This window comes from Acanthopagrus latus, chromosome 7 (assembly GCF_904848185.1).
Source record: "Acanthopagrus latus isolate v.2019 chromosome 7, fAcaLat1.1, whole genome shotgun sequence".
NCBI lineage: Eukaryota > Metazoa > Chordata > Actinopteri > Spariformes > Sparidae > Acanthopagrus > Acanthopagrus latus.
The window spans coordinates 15,608,084-15,631,203 of NC_051045.1; the positions used below are offsets into that span (position 1 = coordinate 15,608,084).

A 23,120-nucleotide genomic window follows, 5' to 3' on the forward strand; every position below is an offset into this window, starting at 1 on the left:
TTTTTTTTTGTACACTTGCAGGTGGCTCCACTTCACCTCACTTTACCGAGCTTTTGACACTCTGTATTGACTGGCCTGGCTCGAGGCTGGTTGGCTCAGGTTGAATATATTGTCAAGTGTGGTTGAAACGTAACCAAGGAGATACAATACATCTGATGATGAAACATCCTCTTACACTTCAGATTTATCGAAACTAATAAAAACACAAACTCGTCTCATAGCGAACACATTGACGCACTTCTTTCTTTGTAGCGTTTGTTGAGGTTATCCATTCCATATGACTTATGGGACAACCATGTGAGTGAGCTGAGTGTCTTACTGAAGCCTCACTGAAGGAGGCAGGAAAGTGACTGAAATGACTCACTGAACATACGAGGCAGGCAGTTGTCGTTAGTGTGCTGCTGTTCAGTGAGGACAGTGAGAAAGGACTCCACTTTGAGGAGACAACGACTGAGTTTCTGTGCATCCAGGCCTGGAAAATTTTGACTGAGTATTCAGTTCACACTCTTAAAAGGGCTCTGGTGCTCTGGTAACAATGAAAGTTCAAGCATTTATTTCTTGGTAAGGCAGCGTCCTCTGACAGTTAGGACCTGCTGTCTTTATTACTGAGGTTTTCTCCCGCTCACCTCTGCTCCCATGTGCAGATGGCATCAGTGGTTTTTGAAGAGGAAACGTCTTTTCTTTTTCCTTTTGGACATGTGACCTATGAAATAATGGTCTAATGATTTTGTTTTGTTCAATGTAGTCATACTGTAGTGAAGCAGTGCATGTGATTTTTTTACCAAATCACTATCAGTCATGCTGCTGCTGCAGGTTTTATGTGTTTTTCCTTTATGTGAAGATGTCAAACCTTCTGAGCTGAGGACACTTCACTCAACCCGAACAGCTTATATCTCTTCAGCATACCTGGAGTATGGTGGATTTAGCTTAATAGCTCACCTGGGCTTAAATTAATTTCATTCATATCTGCTTGGGCATAATTACTTGCAGTCAGTTTCATGTGTTGTGCCAAACAGTGACAGGCCTTTTTTTTTTTTTTTTTTACATTATCTTCTGATCAGCCTGTTGCTGTCATACAAACATTGTGTTGCAAGGTTTCTGAGATAGTTTGAGTGAACTTTACAGCTCAAACTCTCACCTAGAGTCACTTCTGAATCTGTGCCATTATGGCTGATGTTACAGTGGTGTTTTCACCATGGCAAAAGAAATAAATTATCCAAACATTCATTTTATTGTGTTAGTTTTCTTTCTGCTGGTAAACCAAAGGTGGGCATCCGACAACACAGGTGAGTTTGCCGCAGTAAATAATCCAAACTAATGATGGGAATGGCTGGATAGTTGGGGCAGACAGAGTTGTGTTGAGAAGGCAGGTGCCTACTTCAGATGCTCCCCCCTGCAGGAGTTAGTGTGAAAACTGAGAGGCTCTATAAATAGTCTTGCCTCGCAAAGCACACACTCCCCCTTATGGAATGGAAACTAAAGCAGCAACATACATTCTGCACTATAGGTTTAAGCTAAAGGGAAGGAAGTGCCTTAAAACTGATGCACAGAGGGGCCAGAGCAATCTTGTGTTACTAAGTAATAAAAGTAAACAAAATAAAGGAGCTTAAATAATTCAGATTTTATTTATTGAAGCAGAGCAATCAATAAAACAGACTTGACAGAAAAGTCTCATGTTGAGTTTTTGATTCACCTAATGCTGATTCAGAATATCACTCGACGAATATGAAGAGAGATGGTCGTTACTCAAATAGAAATAATTTCCTGATGACAGTTTGGACAAAGCTCCATGATCTCGTTTTAGCACCACCAGCTGCAGCTAACTAAGGGGCTTTATTTAGCTATCACACATGGGAATGTATCCACCATACTGTAACAACAGTTTCCTGATTAAGCTTTTTTAAAAAAGGTAGCACATGAAAATTGCAAATACATTTTTAGTACACACAACAGAGGACAGGCAAAGGCTTTGAAGCACACGGTTGAAAGGAGGGCAATGAACAGTATAAAAGCTCTGAGAACAAACACTTGCTTCGACATTTCACCATGTGATACAAATTCTACAGTCTGTTAAAAAGGTTGGATTCCCTCTCATGTTCACATGATTAAAATACATTTTTACTGATTATTATAATCACTCTTAATCGGCCAAATTGAGAAGGGCTGGTTTATATAAATGTACATACATCCTTGGTTGTTGCTGTCTATAAAGAACGACCCCCCAACAACTTAAAAAAAACAAAAAAACACTAATCCACTACGCTAGCATATTCAAAAATACATAATCATTAAAAAAAACCAATAGGAAAAAATAACACGTGGGACCTAAGGAATACATGACCTGTGACTACAGAATATGTTAGCAATCGAGAGATTCACTGTTGAACTTTCCAGTGTTTGGAGTGCTCGTCTTACTCGTTTGGATTTGGATTGGCATCAGGATACTGAGAGAGGTCAAAAGTGAGCACTTTGCTGATGACACAGTCTCCTTGCTGTGAGTGGAAAAAGAAAGAAAGAAAACTGCTTAATACTTAATTCTTACATACAGCAGATGTTACAGATGTGCATTCAACAGCTCAAGAAATTTTGTTGTTACTAGCAAGTTTCTGATGTTTAAAATTAGATCTGCCAAATATTATTTAACATTTAAAACTTATTCTAAAGGTTGTCTGCTGTATTAAAAGGCAGCTTTTCCTCACAACTATGGGCCTCTGTTTATTCAAGTGCATGGTCTTCACTTGCTCTATATGAGAGGCGTCAATAAATAACTGTTGTGATTGGGCACTACATCAATAAAACTGGCTAGACTGTTCCAGATTTTTATTGCCACATAGAATACAATTTAATACCCTTCCAAAAGTCATATCCACCATGGAATGAAAGGAAATTAAACAAAATAAGACTCAGTACTTATTAAAACTATATGAATGTATTAACATTTATGTCACAGTTTTGTCATTACTTCCCAGCTGTGAATAACAACATAATTTACGTACAAGTTATATAATAATAATGATAATAATTAACAAGACCCTTAGTTAAAGCTAATTTAAGTTTTGGCTACAAACAGCTACACTACAGTGGCTCTGATGTTACCAACAGAACACAAAAAGGACTTAACACCCTTCTGCACGCAAAAATCCACCGTCACACCAGTCTCACTTATACTTACAGCCTGCAACTACACTGAAAAAACTTACAGGCAGGACAATATATTAATATAACAAACAATAAATGCATTAAAATACTCGAGACTTTGTAAACATTAACATCTTTTTAATACCCTTAGAGATCTGCAGATATCCTGACATATACACTTGTTAACGCTTCATGGCTTCAATTTATTTTGTTTTTGTTTGTTTTTTTTGTGGCTGTATTTTGTATAGATAATATTAACAAACACACCTCTGGATAAACGCCGATGAGCGAGTCTGCCTTGGTGTAGAATTCTTCCTTCAGAGAGATGACAATGGCCTGGAAGTTCTGCACCGACTGGTCTTTGATGTAATTGGCCACCTTGAGGGTAGAGAGGGATGTATGAGTTTTTCTTGTATTTAATGTGCAGCGCTGATTAAACAACAAGCACTGAGTCAAACATCCTCTGTGAACAGACCTTGCCAATGTTAGTGTTGTCCAGAGCAGCGTCAATCTCATCCAGGACAAAGAAGGGGGCAGGTTTGTAGCTAGAGATGACAACAAACACTATTCAAACATTGAATAACTTTAAAGCAGTGCAAATAAACACTTCTGAGACCTCTTAAGACTTAAAAAAAATAAAATAATTTACTCCTCTGTTGTTTTACCTGTGAATAGCAAATAGCAGTGCCAGAGCTGCGACAGTCTTCTCTCCTCCAGACAAGTTGTCCATGGGTCTAAACCTCTTTCCTGGAGCCACACAGTTATAGTTGATGCCGTCCAGATATGGCTCCTCTGGGTTTTCCGGGCCCAAGAAAGCCTATAGGGGAGGGACACATTCAATGCAAAAGTGTTGCTCATGATAAAAAAACACATTATTTTTAATACTTAAATACATAAAGTTAGTACTTCATCTATGAATGCACTAAAATTGACTGAATTTATGCAGGTTACTGTAAAAGGAAAAGAACAGTGAGGCATACCTGAGCACTACTGTTGCGTGAGAGGGCCTTGTAGATCTCATCAATGTTGGTGGCCACAGATTCAAAGCAGGTGTTGAAACGATCGAACCTCTCCTTCTTGATCTGCTCAAAGGCCTGCTTCGCCTTCTTGGCTCTCTTGCGAGCAGCCTCAAATTCTGGATGGGAAGACAGAAACAAATCCATGAGATTTTTACAGCTCTAGAAAGGTGCTGTAAACCTGCATCACTTCCTTTATCCCTCTCATTTAATCCCGGCCTCTACCGTTATTCTGTCATCTCACCGTCACTGGTCTCTTGGAACTTGTCTCTGACACTCTCGAGCTTCTCCATGGCCTTCATGTTGGGTGCGCTGATCCTCTGCAGGATACTCTGCTGCTCGTTCAGACGCTGCTGCAGTGTGTTTGTCTCTGCCTTGATCTCTTCTTCTGACAGTGCATCCTTTAGAAAGACAAACAGGAAATTACACATTTTAAGTGTACTTCATAAGCACATTTTAACCATAAATGTCATATCTTTGCTGCAAATGTCTGTTTTTCTGCCTTTGTGTATTGTTAAACATTTCCAAACTCTGACAGGGAGGGTCAAATTGCACTGTTTAAATGAAAGGCATTGGTGTGCGGTGTTCAAACTACCTTAAGGTCCTCTGACAGGTTGCTGTAGTCGATCTCAATGAGAGCCTCTTTAGCAAGAACAGTGCTGGACGTCCTCTGGCTGCTCGACTCATCATTCTGTGAGCTCCCCTAGAAAGACAAAACAAAAGAAGGATGATTATTTTCTGTTTCAGACCCACTGGTATAAAAGCTGGACCCTGCATGAGTGTGTTTATGTGTACCTCTCCCTGGCTGATATCATCCATTGTTCCCGAGCGTAGAGGCAACCTGATGTCCTGCATTTTGCAGGCTTGCAGCAAGTTGTGACGGTCACTGCGCTTCTGCTCCAGTTTGGTCTCTATGGCTGTAACCTCTTTTTGAAGCTGAGTCAACTCTCTGGAAGGTAGAAAAAGATTTTTTTAGTACAAACCAACTCTTTGGTAATTTTTAGATTTACATGACAATAGAATTATTGAAGTTTGTGTGTGTATTTCCAGCCACTGACTTGTTGGCGCCACCCAGTTTTTTGCGGATCTCCTCCATGTCATGGTTCTTATCATTGACTTCTGATTTCTTGGTGAGATGCTGGTTTTTCAGGTCCTGTAGTTGGGCCATTGTCTCATCAATGATCTTCATGTGTCTGTGCTCCTCCTACAAGAAGAAAGATAACAGAAAGACAAACAAGTGAGCTTTAACTTGAAGTGAAATAAAAGGACTAAATACACAAGTTAAGTTTTAATCCTTCACTTGATGTTTTCACCTTCTTGAGTCGCTCTATTTCAGCCTCGTCCTTCTTGACAGTCTGCTCCCACATCATGACTTTCTCCTGGTCCTCTTTCAGCTGATTCTTCTCATAGTCTACCTGGATACCGAGACGGGTCTTCTGGGTCTCGAACTCAAGACTGCAGCAAAAAGATCCATGTCTTGTTAGAGTGCACCTGCAACAAGCTAACTAACAGTGTATGAGAACTGACTTATTGCTGAACTCACCGCTTCTTGGCAATCTCATTCTGCCTCTTCACCTTCTCCTCCTCAAACTCTCTGATGTTCCTCACTCCAATCTCCTTACAGAACTCAATAAACACCTCGTCCTCCACCTAGAAAGCAAAGACATTTCTATTAATATTGGTGAAATGCAACATAGAAGTGCCACTAAATGGACCTCACTTTGTCAGTCTCACCAGGTTCATGCGGTCTCGCAGGTCGGTGATCTCCCTCTCGCGGGACTGGATGATCCTCTTGATGTCGTTGATGCGAGGGCCAAAGTTTGCCAATTCGCTCTCTAGCTTAGACTTCTCCTGCATGACGCAAATGAAACAGGTTTTAAAGCAACAGTTGCCACAGAAATTATGAGCAGGGAAAAGACACTGAGGTGTAGCCAGACTGTACCTGCATGTTGAGGGACAGGTGGCGGGTTTTTGTCTGTTCAAGATCACTCTGAGAGTACTTGAGTCTCATCTGAAGACCGTGGGCCTGAGACTGCACCTGCCGCAGTTCAGCCTCCTTCCTCTTGGCTTTCATTTGCTCCTGCAAAGAAAAACCAGTAGAAATGGTTGTGAGTTTTCCTCGATTGGCAATCTATACAAATGTCGTCAGTCAATACAGATACAAAAACAATTAACATTCAGAGTTATTCAGGGGATCCAAATGTCATTGCGCTTGAACCCTTTGTGGTTTTGGTCTTATTTGTTACTTAGTTATCAGGATACCTCAACCTCCATACTTGAGGTATTTGTAATTTAAAATTACCTTGAGCTCTTCTGTTAGTTTTTCTTTCTTTTCCTTGAGTTTGTCCACTGCCTTCTCATCCCAGCGCCTGGCCTTGGCCTTCAGGTCACTGGCTCCTCCAGAGATGACTCCAGACTTCTGGAACAGAGTGCCATCCAGGGCTACCGTCTAGAGACAAGGACAGAAGGAGAGGTTAGGTAGGGAAATAGACAAAAAAAAACCACAACTACCACATATCCAGTACTTCCATCTTCAATCAATGACGTAAAAGAGGTGAAGTACCTTGTGTCTGTACGGCCCTCCAAAAGCAATCCTTCGTGCATCCTCCACGTTCTCACAGACCAGGGCGTTGCCACATGCATATTGGAGGGCTTTCTTGATATGGGGAGGTTCATAGCGAATTACATCGATGACCAGTTTGGCTCCTCGCAGCTCTCTCAGCTTCTCGTCTGTTGGTTTCACCTTTGATAAGACAAAAATAAATACATAAATTATTGAATGTTTTAAAATACAGCTATTTAAAACTCCCTTTGAGTTGTGTGTGTGTGTGTGTGTGTGTGTGTGTGTGTGTGTGTGTGTGTGTGTGTGTGTGTGTGGCCTAACAGCAGAAAAACTGGTGCCTAATATTGAGCAAGAAATTAATAGCGTAAGACTTAAGATAAGTGGCTGTCAAAGATTGTAAATTAACACTCAAATTAATGGTATTTCAATTAGTAGCTCTGAAATGAACTAATACAAATTATATGAATGTTCATCAGCAGTAAGAGATGGATTAAAGATGCTTTAAGGCAAATTCAATCTTGCTGTTTCTCTAACTGACAAATGTAGTTCCACTTGAACGGAACACTTCTGATATAAGCCTCTTCTTTATGGAGTTTGTTTAAATTTGACATTTTCATTTTATTTTAATGATACACACTCTAAAGACTTTCAAGTAGTGCTTGTATCTACACTTTCTAGTATTCACCTCGAGGTAGTCGAGAGGAAGGAAGGTCTCAGGCTCTCCTCTCTGCTCCTTGATGTACTGAATACAATCTCTGCCGGTCTTCTCCGAGTCAACAATGATTGCGTCCATGTTTTTGCCCAACACTTTGGTCACTGCGATCTGATACTTCTTCTGAGTGGGCTGGCACAGGTCAATTAGACGGCCATACTGAAAACAGACAGAGCAGCAATGTTTGTATTACTCATCTGCAATTCTGATTTTATTGGATACTTTTACTAAATGTAGTGAGCATAACAACATAAGCCACTATTGTACTGAATACTGCCACCACTGCCTTACCACAGAGCCAGGGTAGAGTCTTTTGATACTCTCCATGATCTCGGCCTTGCGCTGCTGGCGACTGTTCTCCTGCCTGTCGATTCTGGCGTCTCCCAGCTGCTCCATTACCTACAGCAAACGGCAATAATAATAGGATTCGTTATGGACTATTTCACAGCTGACATTTTCACTTGTCAAACACTAATAACATTAACAACAGGGAGTGCCAAAGCCATTCCCCAGTATTGTGCATGCTGGCCCACTGGCATGGATTACTGGCACACCTACCCATCATTTATTTTATTAGTCACGCGGGTGCTTTTCCCCGAAATGTGACAAATGTCTACTGATTCACATTAAGAAATTTAGTTTTCTGCTGCTCACTTCCGCAGACAGGTTAGCTATAGATACTTCACGCAAACAAAACTCAAGGTCTTCCAGAGAAGTATCTCTAACAACTACAGCACACAGATTCTATTAAGTACCTGGTTTAGCTCCATGTTGATTTCATCAATTCTCCGCTTGGCGCTTTCCACCTCCTCTGTCAGCTCCTCCTCCATGCGCTTCTGCTCATCAAGTGACTGCCTGAGGGGTAACAAGACAAAAGTGTGTGATGAAGGAGTATAATGGAGAAACCTATGAAATCAATAAGCTCAACACAGATCTGTAAAAACACGATGAGAGCAGCATACCTGCTGGTGGAAATATAATCCTCTAACTTCTCAATACGTTTCTGGTTTTCCTCAATTTCACGGATCTTCTGTTTGATTTTGGCCTGGAGAGAAACGACAAAATAAATGGTTCACATCGTTAAGAATCGATTTATTCTGGCACAGGCAGGCTTGCTGCCATAATTATCTTATTTACCTCTGTCTCCACTTTCTTCCTCTCCTCCAAGTCGAGGCGATCCTGGTCAGCCTTCTGGTCGCGGTTGAACTTCTCCAGCTCCTGTGCCAGAGTGGCAGCACGTTTACTTGCCTCCTCCTTCAAACGATGGTACTGCTTGACCTGGAAACAAGACGAGAGAAAAATCAGGTCATGTAAAAGCATCTATACTGTAAGGCTGATCTGATTTCATGCTATCAACAAAGATTTTTGATGAAATTCACACAAACTAAACCATGGCTTTTGCATGTTCTAGCTTTTCAATTATACCATCTTGATGTCAAAACAGAGGAAGGATTTTGAAAGGCCAAGACTGCCTAAGCAAAAATGATTGTACTACAATTGGGATATTAGTCAGATGTTTTGAGAACAACGTTTATATAATATAAATGGCTCCCTAAGCAATACAAGAATATATTCAAATAGGTTGGAAGGTACATTTACATTTTTGTTAACACATGCCAATATTTCTGTTTTATCGCAACAAAATAAAATCCTGTAAATAATAAATTACTCAAAATAAATAGAGTAGCTCTTAAATGTGTACAATATTCTGACATCAGACCTGGTTTTCCTCCAGGGTGAGGTCCTGGCCCTGGCTCTGCGCCTCCTCCTCCATGCGCTCCTCAAACTCCTGCTTGGCTAACTCCACTGCCTTCATCTCTTTATCCAGCTCATCCATGTCCCCCTTACGTTTCTTGTACATCTTCTGGGCATTTTGCAATGATTTACGTGCTGCCTCAAGCTTCTTGATCTTGTGTGAAGTGTTCTCTTTGGCCTTGATGTACTGCGGCCTCTTCTGGTTCAACTCAGAGTCTTTTTCTCTGTGGACACAATCAAGTGTTTAACAAAGTGCTCAGTTTTAAAAAGCATTAGCTTCACAGCAGGTCAGTAAGTGAGCTGTGATTGTCTCTTACTTGATTTCTTTCTCAATGGTCTGCTGCTCCCTCATCAGTCTACCCAGCTCCTTCTTCTTATCCTTCAGCTCCTCCTCCACATGGTCCATCTTTTTACGATCCTTATCAATCTCCTTGTTCCGCTGTCCTAGCTCTTTGTTCAGCTTCTCAATCTCAGTCTCATTGTGGTACAGCTTGAAGAGCTGCAACTGAACGCTGGCCCTGGCCACTTCGTCTTTCAGACGCTGGTAGCGCTCCGCCTGGTGGAATAATCGGAAGAAAGAGATAGTTTGAGTGATGAAGTACATTTTTGTATGCTAGTCTCAAAACACTAAAAGTCTCAAAACACTAAAAATAGATTACAGACAAGTACTGCATTTCATTGTCTCAGTATAGTGCAGTGACAGTGAAGTTGAATCTAATATAATAACATAAGAAAGAACAACAAAATATGCAGTAAGTCATATTTTTTGTGTTTTAATAGGATCCTGCTGCTAAACAATTTCCATGTGAGGCGCAATGATTACACTTTAAACTTAAGGAGCAAATGTTACATGAAAGCACTTAATTTCTAATCCAGATATACTGTATTTAGAATGGGTTCACTGTACATACCTCCTCTTTCTCTTGCTTGGCTTCTTTACGCTCTGCAGCAATATTTTTCTTACGATGGTAATTGAACTGTGTGTCCTCCTCTGCTTTCACCATCTCCTTCTTCCTGCGGTCGTATTCCTGTGCCAGCTCTCCAGAACGAGAGATTTCCTCAAACAGAGCAGTACGCTCCTTGGGGTTCTTCATGGCAATAGACTCCACAGCTCCCTAGTGGGAAAATAAGCACAGATAAAACAGGGGCTGCCAATAGGAACTACAAACAGCATCAGCATCTCTGCTTTAACTGGCTGAGTCACATTTCAATCTGTGATGCCCACTGAGGGCACCTGTGTAGCTACATTAACCACACTCCAAAGAGTACTGGTGTAAAAAAAAACAAAGCTAATCATTAGTAATTCATATTTTCAATTTGACATAAATCCTTTATTACAATTGTGCAGTTTTAATTTAAAACATGCAATGGCACGGTAAAATCATGCAGAACACCTACAAACTGTAATGAGATTACTGCAAGAATATTAATGAATACAATATAATGAGAATGATTACGAGGATTTCAGTCTCACCTGGAAGACCAAGAAGTTCCTAGCCTTGATCAAAATACCAAGTTTTTCCAGCTCTTCACTGTATTCTGGCAAGCTCACCACCTTGCTGTTGATGCGGTACTCAGAAGAGGAACCTGAAACACACAATATACGCACATTAAAAGAAATAAAAAATTGTAAACATATGCTCATTAAACCACATACAAGACGCTGCATAGCTGTATGGTTTATTGTCATTATAAAGTAAAGAGTTGCACAATGAAATGTAAAAATGCCTAATTTTCAAAAACAAGAGTACTTGCAGGGTGTTAAGGCAATGTTTCAAAATACTGTGCTGCTATACTTGAAAATATGAGCTTACTTACTCATGGGATATTATAACAATTTCTTATGTGTTGCATTACTTCAAAATCAATTCCTTGAACTTAGACTGGAAAGTGCATTGAATACATGAAAAGCAAAGTGAATGCCGTCTTACTGCTGATTCAAGAAACAGAAGTTAATAGAACCCTTTTTACTAGTTAATAAAGCAATTGAATCACACAATGTAATATGACTTTAAATGGTGGTTCATACCAATGATGACCCTTGTGAAGGACCGCTCCTCTCCGTTATCCTCCTGGTACACCATGCTGACAAAGGCTCTGTTGGCAGCTGGTTTCCCTACAGGTGCTCCATGGATTAGATCCTTCAGAGTCTTCACACGCAGGTTGCTGGTCTTCTCTGCCAGCACGAAACTGATGGCATCCATAAGGTTGGACTTTCCTATGACAACAGCATTCAGATTTATATTAGATTTCTATGCAACAGAATGCAGATTTAAGCAATCAGTTTATTGGGTGCACTGTACAATCTAATTTAAGTGGTCCCGAGTCCCATCAGATAATTTAAAAATGTGTTGTTTCACTGTAAATCACGCTGGATATAACCCATCTGTGATTACCTGGATGACAAACTATAACTTCGCTCGAAAAACAAGGAAGCAGTGTTATATTAAACCTTTACACAAAGGCATGTGCACAACAAATAATTTGATCTGCACTCTCACATCAATGATAGCTTATGGTCACAAACCATAACACAACTAACTGAAATAAATATCCGCACGGTGACGTTGCATAACTATTAGAATTGGTTGTGAAAATGCTGTCAGATGCACAACACAAAGATAAACTGCATGTGTAAACTCGAATTTATAATATCTAGACAGAGGTGCATTGCTACACTATTTACCACTAGGTACTGCTAGGAAGCAGCCTGCATTTTACATTAGCCGTGAGCTAACATTTGCAATCATAACATACCAGATCCATTGGGTCCGATGATTGCGGTAAACTTGTGAAAAGGTCCGATGATCTGTCTTCCCTTGTACGACTTGAAATTTTCGATCTCTATCAGCTTTAAATAGCCCATCTTCGTTATATTTGTGCAGCTGTTTTGCAAAAAAACTGCACTGAATATTAGCCAGCTAGTAAAATTTTAGCTAGCTAATGCTAACAACCGCTGTCTACCGGACAAGCGAGCTCAAAGACGAAGCATGCACGCAAATGAATGAACCTCTCTGTTCCGTCTCTTGCTGGCCTATGCACAAATCACATTATGAAGTGCATATTCAGTTTAGTAGTCTAAATATCTTCATAATCATAATCAGAAAGACGCGATGCAGTAGTGACAACAATGCGCCATTTTACAATCCGACAGGAAGACCTTCGAGCGCGCGAGACACGAAACCCCACAGTTTATCGCGAGAACTCATGGAGGAATGGCTTTTTGTACTAGCCCCGTTGGATTGTGCCTAATACTTCATCAAGAACATTAAAGTATGTCAGTAAACAATACATTATGTTAATTTTAGCCTTTTCGTACATCTGGACCGCTCGCTGTTGGGATTTATGTTAAATGAGGCGTGCAGCGCATATTGAGATGTTGCCATGGTTACCAAGGGCCTTCAAACACAACATGAACAGTGCTCGAATAGCAAAACAGCTTCATTGACTGAAGTGATACTTGAACCTAAAATCCCCCCCAAAAAGTGATATAAGATTTATCCACATCTAACGTCAGAGGTAAGTGCTGCTTTGAAAAACCTCGTTCGCTTATTATCTTTCATTGTGTATTCATCTTTTTTTGTCACTCCCTGATAATTGTTTATGTCTCTGTAAAAGGGAATGTTATCACAGGAAAACAAGGCCCCAGAAAACTGTTTGTAGCTAGGAAGGTGGCAGGGTCCGCCAAATATAAACAAAGTAAAGAGTATCAAGTATGAAATTCTGTCGTCCTTTCAGGTCAAGTTTGTTTATTCAGTTTATTCAGTCATTAAAACAAAGAGAGTTTGTTTAGGCTTAAATCTTTCTCTGCTGATCAGAATTTCATCTAATCAGATGAATCAGATGAAATAATCAGATGAAATTCTACATAGTTGGGATGCCATTTAGCTCAGTGGGTAACGTGGGCATCCAGTGTACACAGGCTTTGTCTTCGCTGCAGCGGCCCTTTGCTTCGTGTCTCTCCCCCCTCTCTCAACCTGTTTCCTGTCACATCTTCAGCTGCTCTGTCAATATTTAAAAATATATATATATTATATTTAATTCATTCAAATTGCAATCATTTCTTTCCACAAGCCACAGTAACCAGGGCTGTCTTGATGTGCCTCCCCTCTTTAGGTTCATTTGAACTTGAGAAAATGTACAAATTGGATTTGCCTGTTGACCAGACCGAAATGAAGGCTGCGGAGAGGCGAAGGTCTGCAGAGACCACACGGAAGGCCCGGATCTTCAACACCCGGCATCGTGTGATGGGCATCGATGTTGATGCTCTCAACCAACAGGTCCAGGAGAAAAAGCATCAGCAGAACATGGAGATGCAACGGGACAAAGCTTTTGGTAACCTGCATGGGATGAGAGCCAGGGAGGGTTCAGAATTAACGGGGACTACTGAGTCTCCTATGAGAATTCTGTCTCCATTTATGAAATCACCTTTAATGTGCATTGATTTGATATTTATTTTCTTTACATTGCAGATAAGCTGAGAAAGTATCACAGTGATGCTCTGCTGCAGCAAGACATTTATGAAGAAGAGAAGCGGGCAGCTTTGCACACTGACCTGACCCGGTATTGGGCCACTCATCAGCGTGTGGAGGACTCTCGAGATGCTGATCTCAAGTGTGGCCTGAAGGGGGCATTCAGCATCACTATTCCAGAGGGCGAGCTGGGGCCTGCCAGTATGCAGATCTTTCAGGTAGGCATGGTGCAACAGGCAGGTGCATCAAAGACCAGTGAAACAAAATCTAGCGAATGGTTTGAATAAAAAAATCACACCACCCCCTGAGCACCACTTCCACTGTGTCTTTGTTTCATTTACAGGGAGAGGGAATTGGAGAGGAGCAAAAGAGGAGAGAACAAATGAAGATGACGGAAAGAGATCTGCGAACACAGAAGGAATTAAACGAGAGAAAGCACATGGGAGACAAGCACAGAGGTGAAAAGAGACGGGCACGGGCACGCACACGCACACACGCTATGATCACTGATGAGCCAACATGCTGTACCCTGTAGCCTCTGCAAATCACACACATGCTTCATGCTTTCCTGCACAAACAATCACACACTCCTACGCACAGCCCTTACTGCCAGGTGGCATTGATGGATGCTCATCCCTGAGAGCCGTTATGCATGTGCGAGTGTGTCGCTGAAGAGATTTGTACAATGGGTGATGGCTGTTGCAGGTGTGAAAAACACACAATAGGTGATTTCCAACGTGTGTGTGTGTGTGTGTGTTACAGAGATGCTCGTGAGCAAAGAGCTGGTGCTTCAGGACCTTAGGGGGGTTCAGCTGCAGGCACTCGAGGAGGATTGTAAGAAAGCTGCCCGCATCTCGCTTGACAACTACAATAGAGCTCTGGTACAGTACATGCATGTGCACACACAGATGGACACACAGATGCACACACATGCCACCCGCTGATGTGGAGGCTCACAGCAAAATCCAATGGGGGTTGGAGCTCTGACGTGGTGCTCTCAGGTGGGACTGTGGAATTAAAATCGCTAATTGAAAATGTTAAGTGATGCGTGCACACACACTTGCTGCAGGACGGCAGGCATCATATTAGTTGGTACCAAGCAACTGGATGGTTGCACTGCTTTGATGTGTGCGTGGGCCCGTCTGTTTTTTAGAAGCAGCCATTTAGCTCTCCCTTTCATTTGCCTGAATGCACTCAGCTCAAACCTCCATTGGGAGGCATCATTATAAATCCTTCAGGTTGTGCTATTTTTCACGACAATTATGTGGTTTCTCTAATAACCACTCACATGCGTAATGCACGGGCAAATAACACTGACTGAGTGGATCTCTCGGGGGGACGTTCACCATATGGCTAAGTCTTGGCTCTATGCTAGAAGTAACCACATATTAGAGGATGCTATTCTAATCATCCAGGGCATGTTCAATCAACTGTCTGTGGATCCGTGTTACCATTCCCCCCCCCCCACACACACACTAGGCTACAGAGCAGGCAGAGACACTGAAGGAGCAGTGCAGGAGGGAGGAACGGGAGAACCTTGCTGAGCTGTTGCACACACTGACGTCCGACATGATGACAGAGTGCGCAGAGGCAGCGAGGAGAGAGGTGGGAGGAGGGAGGCCGCCCCGGGTCCTCATAGACAGGTGGAAGGGGATGAGTCCCGAACAGCTGAGCGCCATCCACAGGGAGAGAGAAGAGCAGTGTCTTCGGAGACAGGTACTGGTGTCACTTTGTAAAAGACAACGCAGCCTCCATACACACACGCTTGCCCCTCGCTCTGCTCTACTTCAGTTCTACCCTTTTTGCAAAATTCCTTACAAACTCACAACAAGGGGTGTTAAAGTTACAATATGTAGGAATTTAAGTTTCAAATGTTTCAAAATTAAGTAAACAACTACTGACAGAATGTGAAGACATCTGTTGTGTTGTGTAGTGATATTTGATATATGATATGCTAACCTCAGCCCATCTTTTCTTGTAACAACCCTTCCAGCTCCTAGTCTAGACCAAAACAGCTAATCGAGCTAACTCAGCAAACTAGCCTACAGCAGCTACAGTTAACATCAATTAGTGGTTAATCTGGTATTATGCTGCCCCATACTTGTTGAAAGTATGAATTCGAGAGGTGGACGATTACACATATTGGTCTTTTAATGATCGATTATTAATCACTTGATCTTTGTTAAGAACTGAACTGATTTAAAATGTTTAAACTGACGATCGTGACAGGAGAAAATGTTAGTTAAAATTCAAGTGAATTGTCATTTTAGGAATACAGAAAACATTCTATACATACTAATACTATGACATTTGAGCCATTTAGTAGCCTCCATATGGTTTGGCGTTTGTTGGCAGTTCCGAATAATGGCAGATGGGAGCCCTGCAATTAGAATGAAGTCATTATTTTGTGTAATTGATTTAATCATTCAATTAGCTACTTGTTTACTTAATCTGTTTGGTTAAGGCCCAATTTAGCCTAGTCTGATTTCACACCAGACAGAGATAAAACAGTTTTCTAATGGAAAACATGAACATAATTCATATGTCATGCGTTATAAACAGTTAAACCAATAACGGATATTTATGGCAGCTGAATATCAATTAAAGAAACTGTTTAAAATGTTCATCCCTACGTGCAACTATTTAAAATTGGAGCATAAATTGGTGACAGTTAAAGGACAAACTTTACTGACCTTTATGGATCTAAATGTATTTTGTATCTCCTCTAATTTATTCAGGATCTACCTTCAATTTGTCATCCATGTCTGTGATTATTTGTGAAACTGTCCTCACAGGTTGCATATGTCTAAAGGTTGTGACCACAGGGATATTATGGATGCACGATATTGGATTTTTGCCAATGCCAATACTGATATATGCACATTTCTTTTAGACCTAATTGATAGCAGAACATCAAGTCTGCATTGCTAATCGAAATGTACACATTCACTGTCAAAGTAAGAAAAACTATTTAGTTTATGGGTTTGAAACACATGCCCATATTTGAAGTTTCATCTTGTCGTCCTGTCCTTCATGTATGGGTAGAAATGTTCATTTCAGGCCGTTGCCACTATCTCATTTTGAAGCCTTTATTGGCCAGTACCGACATCAAGCTAATATTATTGTGCATCCCAAGTATCATCCCTTCTTAGATATTTTCAAAGGTTTCTTTCTTTTTCTTTTTTTAACTGAAGTACCAAAATGTTTGTGTTGCAGAGAGATAATTTATCCTATTAACCATGTTGGCACACCTCAATTTTATGTTGAAAACTTTTTTTGAAATCATTTTTTAAACCTGGTATCCCGCATGTCAACTCTCCTCAGGTTCTGCATTGAGACTTGTTTTATCTGTGCGTCTTTAGAGACAACGTGAAGCTGAGAAGGCTCAGGACGCAGCCAGGGAACTCCAGCTTCTGAGGCTGACCAGAGAAGCAGAGGAGGAGGAGAGGAGAGCAGCAGAGCTCAGGAGGGAGAGGAATATTCAGACAGACCGCTATAATGTGCAGCTGGCCAGAGAGCAGCAGGCATAGTGAGTACAGCTCACAGGCATACTTACACCAACTATTCAGGCGGTAGTCAGCAAATGTATTTTAGGAGAAGGTGATTTAGCACTCTTCGGTAGTATTCAGTTTCAAATAAGCATTTTCTTGGAAATAGTTACTCACCTTGTGTTTATTTGTGTCTTTGTCTGCCACAGTCAGGAGTACCTGAACAAGAAGCTCTACACCAACAAACCCACCAAGAGCTACTTTAATCAATTCAACACCAGCTCCCGCTGACCACCGCAGACCTTACACAGGCTTATCCTCCTGTGACAATGTGCTAATAAAATCTATTGATTGTTGTACTCACACTGAATGTGAATTGAACCTGAACGATCAATACTTCCTGCTTACAACATACACATATGTGTTGAGTTTATCGGCGGATGCTGATGACAACAAAGGAACCCTTTTGGATACAGATTGTTCCACGTACTTTATTTTTCAGTCATATATCCAGTTACAGTGGTAGATTCATAATGCAGTTACAGTTATATTGGCCCCATGTGTGGTACAAATCCACCCAACGCCACCTGACATGTTGTTCACCCCATGACACATATAGATACCACCAGTTTCACTGTGCTAATTGTGTACCCCACACACCACAAAGAGGCACATCTACACTCGGGCAGTGACAATCACTCCCGTCCTCCCCTACGTTCTCTCCCTCCCCTCCCATTCAGGCATTGTTGTTTTAAATCTGCTTGTCTGAGTTCTGAAGATGCTTCTCTAAACAAACCAATCCACTTTTTTAAAGAGGTTTTTATCTTTTCACTATAAAAAAAAGTGGGGGAACAGCAGTGGAAAAGCAAAGGCCAGCATCCTCAGCTTTCCCCTCGACACATGAAAAGCAAAGAGTGAGTGGCAGTCGAGTGAGTATCTGTGTGTGTGCACTCATTCCTCATTCAAAGCTAACATTTGCCCCGAACACTGACAAACACAGATGTTTAGCAGCAGATAGTCAAGTTAGAATATTGGCATATTTTGTGTCATTCACCGCTCCTGTATGAAAATAGATTTTTTTTCTTTTTTAAAAGCTTTATTTGTCCTGAGTGTGTCTGAATAACCAACAACAGGGAGCTTACACACACCCGCTTCACTGTCATCGGCCTTTTTAGACATCCCATAAGCTTTAACCTCAGGGACTGTCAGGTGATGTTTGGCCAGTGTCAAGCTTTTATTTGAACAGAGAGAACTGAGGCAGCAACGTTGCATATAGGTGCTCCCTGTGGTATGCACAAACCGACCTGCTGCATCCCCGCCTCTCATGACTGCATCAGACAAAAACTCCACAGATATTCACTGCGCTGCGATGCATCACTGGATGGTAATGGGCATGAACGCAATCTTAGCTTTCATTGTAATGTAACTACTACTATCACTAAATGACACTAATGTACAAGTTTTTTTTGTGTTTACTTTTTTCAAATTTTGAAATGTTTGCAAACATCTACAGAACAAATGTGGATTTTTTTTTTCTCCCATTTTTATTTATTTTTTTTTTTCCTCAACTATGAACTATTTTTGCTAAAACAGCCAAATCTCACTGCAATCGTTAGTCAAAAACGGAAAGATTGAATTCATAGCAACAGTACAAAGAAGGAAAATGCAACATGTTAAAATTAGGTGGTTTCAAACCTGCACATTTTTCACATTTTTATAGCAAACATGGCTGGGATCATCAAAACAACTGTAAGGGTTGTATTTACATTCTCGGGGGGGGGCTTACAGGTCTTTAACCACTGTTATCTCTCCGGTACCTTGAAGCTCAAAATTGTGTTCATCAGTAGCATGTAAAATACAATTTACATGCCCATCTTTAAAAAGAATACATTCTCTGTGTTTGATGTAAATACCAACTGCTTGCCTTTATTATACATCATCACGCCTGTCTGCAGTATACACTTGCATTGATGAGTGTCTGAAAATAAAACCTTGAGAATGTTTCCACTCTCGGATCTGTAAATATACATAAATACTGCTCCCTCAAACAGTTTGTGTGGCATGAGATGGACAGGTATGAAAAGATTGTTGGATTAGAGACAACAATGTTTTTAATACAGTGTAGAAAGAGACAAGGACAGAGATACAGAAAGCTACACATAGGTCTCGACACAAAAAATTACAATATCATCTCCAACAATGACATTACACTTCTGGTGGGAAGGCGAGAGAGTAATGACATCGATCTGGTGATCTATGCAGACCCAGCAGGCACAGGAACTTAGAAGGAGCATGTACATATCTATAATACTGTATTATGGCTAAATAGATAGATGTAGATGCAGCTATTTACACCAGATGCTACTCAGCATTTTCACAGCAAGTTCCCATAATGCATCCAATGTTATAGTAAGAAACTTGGCTTCACTTAGTTTCAATTAAAACAACGTTTATCCATGAAATGTGTGAATAAAGAGAAGTTGTTGTTTTTCTCCAACAAATGGTGTAGAAAACAATGTGAAAAAGTGATGATATAAATTAAAGATAACAAAAAGGGTGTTTTGTATTAAAACTCATTTGTATAAAATAATAAAAAATGTCACTGGCGAGTACAATCTTAGACATCGAATGGCGTTAGACATACAAAACGTGTGAAATCATATAAGGCATGATTAATATCTAAGACTCAAGACTTTTTTTACAGCAGCGTGTGCCGTCTGTTCCCCCACACTAGGCTCTACCATCATCCTCCTCCTTCCATGCATGACTCTGCATCTCTATGGGACCACACCTACGATCCCTCCGATATGTCTACCTGTACAACATTCTGTATTTATCTTTCTATAGAGTTGTTTGCGGAGAGAAACAAAAGAAAGGAAAAGGAGAGAAATGAATGTTAGTCATTAAGCTCTGCTGTAAACCACACAGGTAAAGGGGGGGAGGAAGGGGGTCAAAGGACATCATCAGGTCAGTCAGACTTGTATCACACTGTCCACTACTTTGGACACTCCTTTGGTCAAAAAAGTCCGGTCGATCAGATGACGGCCAGGTGCATCTGAATAGTCAATATATTGATTGTGTATTGGTCGTTAAATCACGGATCAGCAAGTCAGTGGGGAACAGGAGCGTATGGGCACGTATGTGTTGACATGTTTTGGTCTGATGGTTCCCCGGCAGATGGTGGGGGTGGGGGGGGTTAATCGAGGATGGTGACTGAGTTGGGCATGCCGTTAGTGGCTGGAGTGATGGTGGTGGGGTTGGGCGGGGAGTTGCCTCCTGGTCCCTCGCTGGGCCGACTGAACTGGCTGGCCAGGGACTCGTCCATGTTGAGCTCCGTGGTGATGGCACTGCTGCCGTTGAAGTCCAGGTTGTCCTCGCTGCATAGCTTGCTCTCCTCGCCGAGGGACGGCAGGCTGGCTGTGCGCTTCTCCTCAAGGTCACTGAGAGCACAGAAGGGGTCAAAGCAAGACATATTATGAAGAGGCATGCTGGAATATGAGAAGGGCAACAATTCTGACAGTATAACTGCAACTTTTAAATAATTTTAGAAATTTTAATTTTAGAAAAAAATACTGCTTTTCTTAATCTTACATTATAATCAAATGGATTATTTTTGGTTTGGCAAAATAAGATTATTTATGACAGCACATTGAGCTATAGGATATTCTGAATGCCATTTTTCAGTTTCTAATGTTCATTCCCAGGACAATAATCATCAGATTAATCAATAACAAAGGTAAAACATTCACCATGAGTAGACCAAAGATACAGGGCAATCAGACGGTACAAAAGGCTTTGGGATAATAAAAAAGCCGGTTTGGGATAGCAACTCACAGCACAGCATACCTTTCTAGAGATCTGCATAGCAGGGGCAAGCATTGGGGAGAAGAGGGACAATGAAAGGAACACAGAGGGTTAGGAAAACCAAACAGTGCAGAGGGAGTCAGGGCTGTGCCAGGATTCAGAATTGAAAAGATCCGCAGGAACATAATGTAACACTGAAAGAGACGACGTGCATTCAGATGACAAACCTGTACTCTCCGAAAGTCTCATCTTTCATAGGCCGCGCTTCTGAGTCCATCGGCCCCTCTTCTTTATCTTTCACTGAGGAGGAGATTATTGGATTTTATTATCAGGAAGATCTCTTCCATGTTTCTCTCTAAGCCACTGTCTCAGACATGGATAATGGCACAGCGAGATAACACCAAGTGGAAAAAAAGAAGATAAAAAGATTCGGCCTGATCTGTAGACACAACCTGTTGATTTATGTGGATTTCTCGTGTGACTTTCAGTGTAGTTAACTACCGCTATGAAAATGACTCTTAAAATTCAAAACAATTTAATAATTAATTAGTCAGAATGGTCGCATTTATTATTCAATTAAACCTTGCTTTTAGCACAGACAATAAGGTCTACTTAAAAGGAGCCAGCCACATGTTTCTCTCTCGGGAGGAAAGAGATAAAAGGCTGGTGCTTTCCTCTGACCAGGCAGATGGTGACCTGCAGGCTGCAGTTCCTCTTTTGGTTTGTGATTAATATTTTGCAGTCCTTTTTCGGGGCAAAGCCTCTCTTTTTCATTATCACAGTAAGGAAGAGCAGGCTCCGAGGTATGTTTCACTACATGTTTGATGTGAAGGCTGCGAGGAAGAGAGTTGGACCAGTGAAAACTGGCCGATCATTTGAAGTCGAAGCCACCACGTGGATCACACCAGGAGCTGTTTGGGCAGAATTTTAAACATGGTGCAATCTTATTTAATTCTTTCCAGTAATAATAATCTTGTTTACTGCGGTGCATTACCGTAAGTGTTTGGCTTCTATTTCTACCACAGTGTCATTTTCATTATCAGACAGCTTTATGGCTCCAGACAGTCCAATCTTACACACAGAGCTTGTTTAGAGCGTGACTCAGCAGTAGTCTAACATCGTATTGTCCGTGGAAACAGCCTTAGAAAGGCGACCGGGTATAGAACATTCTTAAAAAGAAACAGAAAAATAGCTGTTCGAGGCCTCAACCATTTTGTATTCATCAACAGCTGAGTAATCTGCTGATGAATACCTAACATTCATTGCACTTGCCTGAATACTTCCCTCCTTTACTCCTCTTGATGAAGCAGAGGATGAGGAGTATAAGCAGCAGCAGCACGACGGCGCTCACAACACCGATGAACCAGCCCTGCGTGGCAAAGCTGGGCTGCATCTCTGTCACACCTTCAGTGAGGGAAAAAAAGGGGGGGAGAAGGAAAGAAGAGCGGGTACATTTTTTGTTTTGGTGGAAACAGGATGAAAAGGGTCGGATAAAAAAAGGAGTAGAATCTGGAGCAAAAGAGACAGCGCATTATGCAGCCTGACAGGGTGGCGTTTCACTTGGGAACCAAAGAAAACAGCACAATACGCCAAACAAACACGAGTAATGGATCATTTCATATGGCTAACCAAGCTCTCTATTTTTTTACATAAGTCTTTGAAAGCACTTCACAGGCAGTGGAGAGAACTGCACGACACCCTCAGCAGGATCAGGCTTTATATTTAGAAGTGGGAAGCCCAGAGGAGAGAGCAGAGAAGATGAAAGGAGAGAAGATGAATGAAGGCAGAGCGCTCGGAGTACCTGTTCCGTCCGTCTTGATGTTGGTGTCCCAGAAGGTGTTGTTGTTGTAGGTGAAGCGTAGATGATAATGAGAGCCTGGAGTCAGGCCCTGGAGTTGGTAGAAAGACTGTGAGGAGTTCACCTTCTCCGTCATCTTCCATTTACTGCCATCTGCAGAGACATGAACCATGATTGACTTTTCATCGTTTAGGGTCGTTAAGCTATTCCCACGATGGGCTAAAAGATTGAATGTAATGAGGTTTTAGTGTACTGTACCATCTTTCTTGAGGTAGTGCACCTGGAAGCTAACGTTCCTGTGTCTTTTCTTAGCCACCCAGCTAAGGTTGACTGAGTTTTCCCCCACAGACAGGCTGATGTTGGCAGGAGGCGCT

The 23,120-nt window shown here is 41.4% G+C and overlaps 3 protein-coding genes across 6 annotated transcripts in view; 1 reads left to right on the forward strand and 2 right to left on the reverse strand.

Annotated features, from left to right (window-relative positions):
• Nucleotides 1–1,597: 1,597 nt before the first annotated feature.
• smc1a (structural maintenance of chromosomes 1A) lies at nucleotides 1,598–12,314 on the reverse strand. Its single transcript, XM_037105450.1, has 26 exons — nucleotides 11,942–12,314; nucleotides 11,214–11,402; nucleotides 10,659–10,771; nucleotides 10,096–10,299; nucleotides 9,502–9,740; nucleotides 9,150–9,408; nucleotides 8,567–8,707; nucleotides 8,392–8,474; nucleotides 8,185–8,284; nucleotides 7,721–7,828; nucleotides 7,403–7,588; nucleotides 6,718–6,897; nucleotides 6,457–6,603; nucleotides 6,097–6,234; nucleotides 5,889–6,005; nucleotides 5,698–5,804; nucleotides 5,468–5,609; nucleotides 5,213–5,358; nucleotides 4,950–5,103; nucleotides 4,750–4,857; nucleotides 4,399–4,555; nucleotides 4,119–4,273; nucleotides 3,804–3,955; nucleotides 3,614–3,683; nucleotides 3,406–3,516; nucleotides 1,598–2,492 (listed from the first exon to the last, which is right to left on the reverse strand). The coding sequence occupies exons 1-26, from the start codon at nucleotides 12,048–12,050 to the stop codon at nucleotides 2,412–2,414; spliced, it is 3,696 nt and encodes a 1,231-aa protein (XP_036961345.1). The 5' UTR covers nucleotides 12,051–12,314; the 3' UTR covers nucleotides 1,598–2,411.
• A 164-nt stretch (nucleotides 12,315–12,478) lies between these two features.
• Nucleotides 12,479–17,509, forward strand: ribc1 (RIB43A domain with coiled-coils 1). The gene is made up of 8 exons (XM_037105453.1): nucleotides 12,479–12,703; nucleotides 13,301–13,519; nucleotides 13,657–13,874; nucleotides 14,000–14,114; nucleotides 14,419–14,537; nucleotides 15,136–15,372; nucleotides 17,019–17,185; nucleotides 17,354–17,509. The coding sequence occupies exons 2-8, from the start codon at nucleotides 13,321–13,323 to the stop codon at nucleotides 17,433–17,435; spliced, it is 1,137 nt and encodes a 378-aa protein (XP_036961348.1). The 5' UTR covers nucleotides 12,479–12,703; nucleotides 13,301–13,320; the 3' UTR covers nucleotides 17,436–17,509.
• A 1,160-nt stretch (nucleotides 17,510–18,669) lies between these two features.
• l1cama (L1 cell adhesion molecule, paralog a) overlaps nucleotides 18,670–23,120 on the reverse strand; it is a 54,500-nt gene continuing 50,049 nt past the window's right edge. For 3 of the 4 annotated variants that reach the window (XM_037105449.1, XM_037105445.1, XM_037105446.1), the window contains 6 exons: nucleotides 23,005–23,118; nucleotides 22,750–22,899; nucleotides 22,221–22,352; nucleotides 21,176–21,248; nucleotides 20,991–21,002; nucleotides 18,670–20,584 (listed from right to left, as the gene is read on the reverse strand). In XM_037105449.1, the coding sequence (XP_036961344.1) occupies nucleotides 20,341–20,584; nucleotides 20,991–21,002; nucleotides 21,176–21,248; nucleotides 22,221–22,352; nucleotides 22,750–22,899; nucleotides 23,005–23,118 (725 nt within the window). In that variant the 3' untranslated portion in view covers nucleotides 18,670–20,340. The remainder of the gene's footprint in view (nucleotides 20,585–20,990; nucleotides 21,003–21,175; nucleotides 21,249–22,220; nucleotides 22,353–22,749; nucleotides 22,900–23,004; nucleotides 23,119–23,120) is intronic. The other variant, XM_037105447.1, reaches the window with a different exon arrangement.

Excerpts from the sequence above, each read along its gene's own strand:
- smc1a (XM_037105450.1), bottom strand. The coding sequence starts at position 12,050 with ATGGGCTATTTAAAGCTGATAGAGATCGAAAATTTCAAGTCGTACAAG. Across the intron at positions 5,610-5,697 it reads AATGAGATTGCCAAGAAGCG|TCTTGAGTTCGAGACCCAGA; the intron begins GTGAGTTCAGCA and ends TTTTTGCTGCAG. Across the intron at positions 4,556-4,749 it reads ACCTGTCAGAGGACCTTAAG|GATGCACTGTCAGAAGAAGA; the intron begins GTAGTTTGAACA and ends GTCTTTCTAAAG.
- ribc1 (XM_037105453.1), top strand. The coding sequence starts at position 13,321 with ATGTACAAATTGGATTTGCCTGTTGACCAGACCGAAATGAAGGCTGCG. Across the intron at positions 13,875-13,999 it reads CCAGTATGCAGATCTTTCAG|GGAGAGGGAATTGGAGAGGA; the intron begins GTAGGCATGGTG and ends TTTCATTTACAG. Across the intron at positions 14,115-14,418 it reads CATGGGAGACAAGCACAGAG|AGATGCTCGTGAGCAAAGAG; the intron begins GTGAAAAGAGAC and ends TGTGTGTTACAG.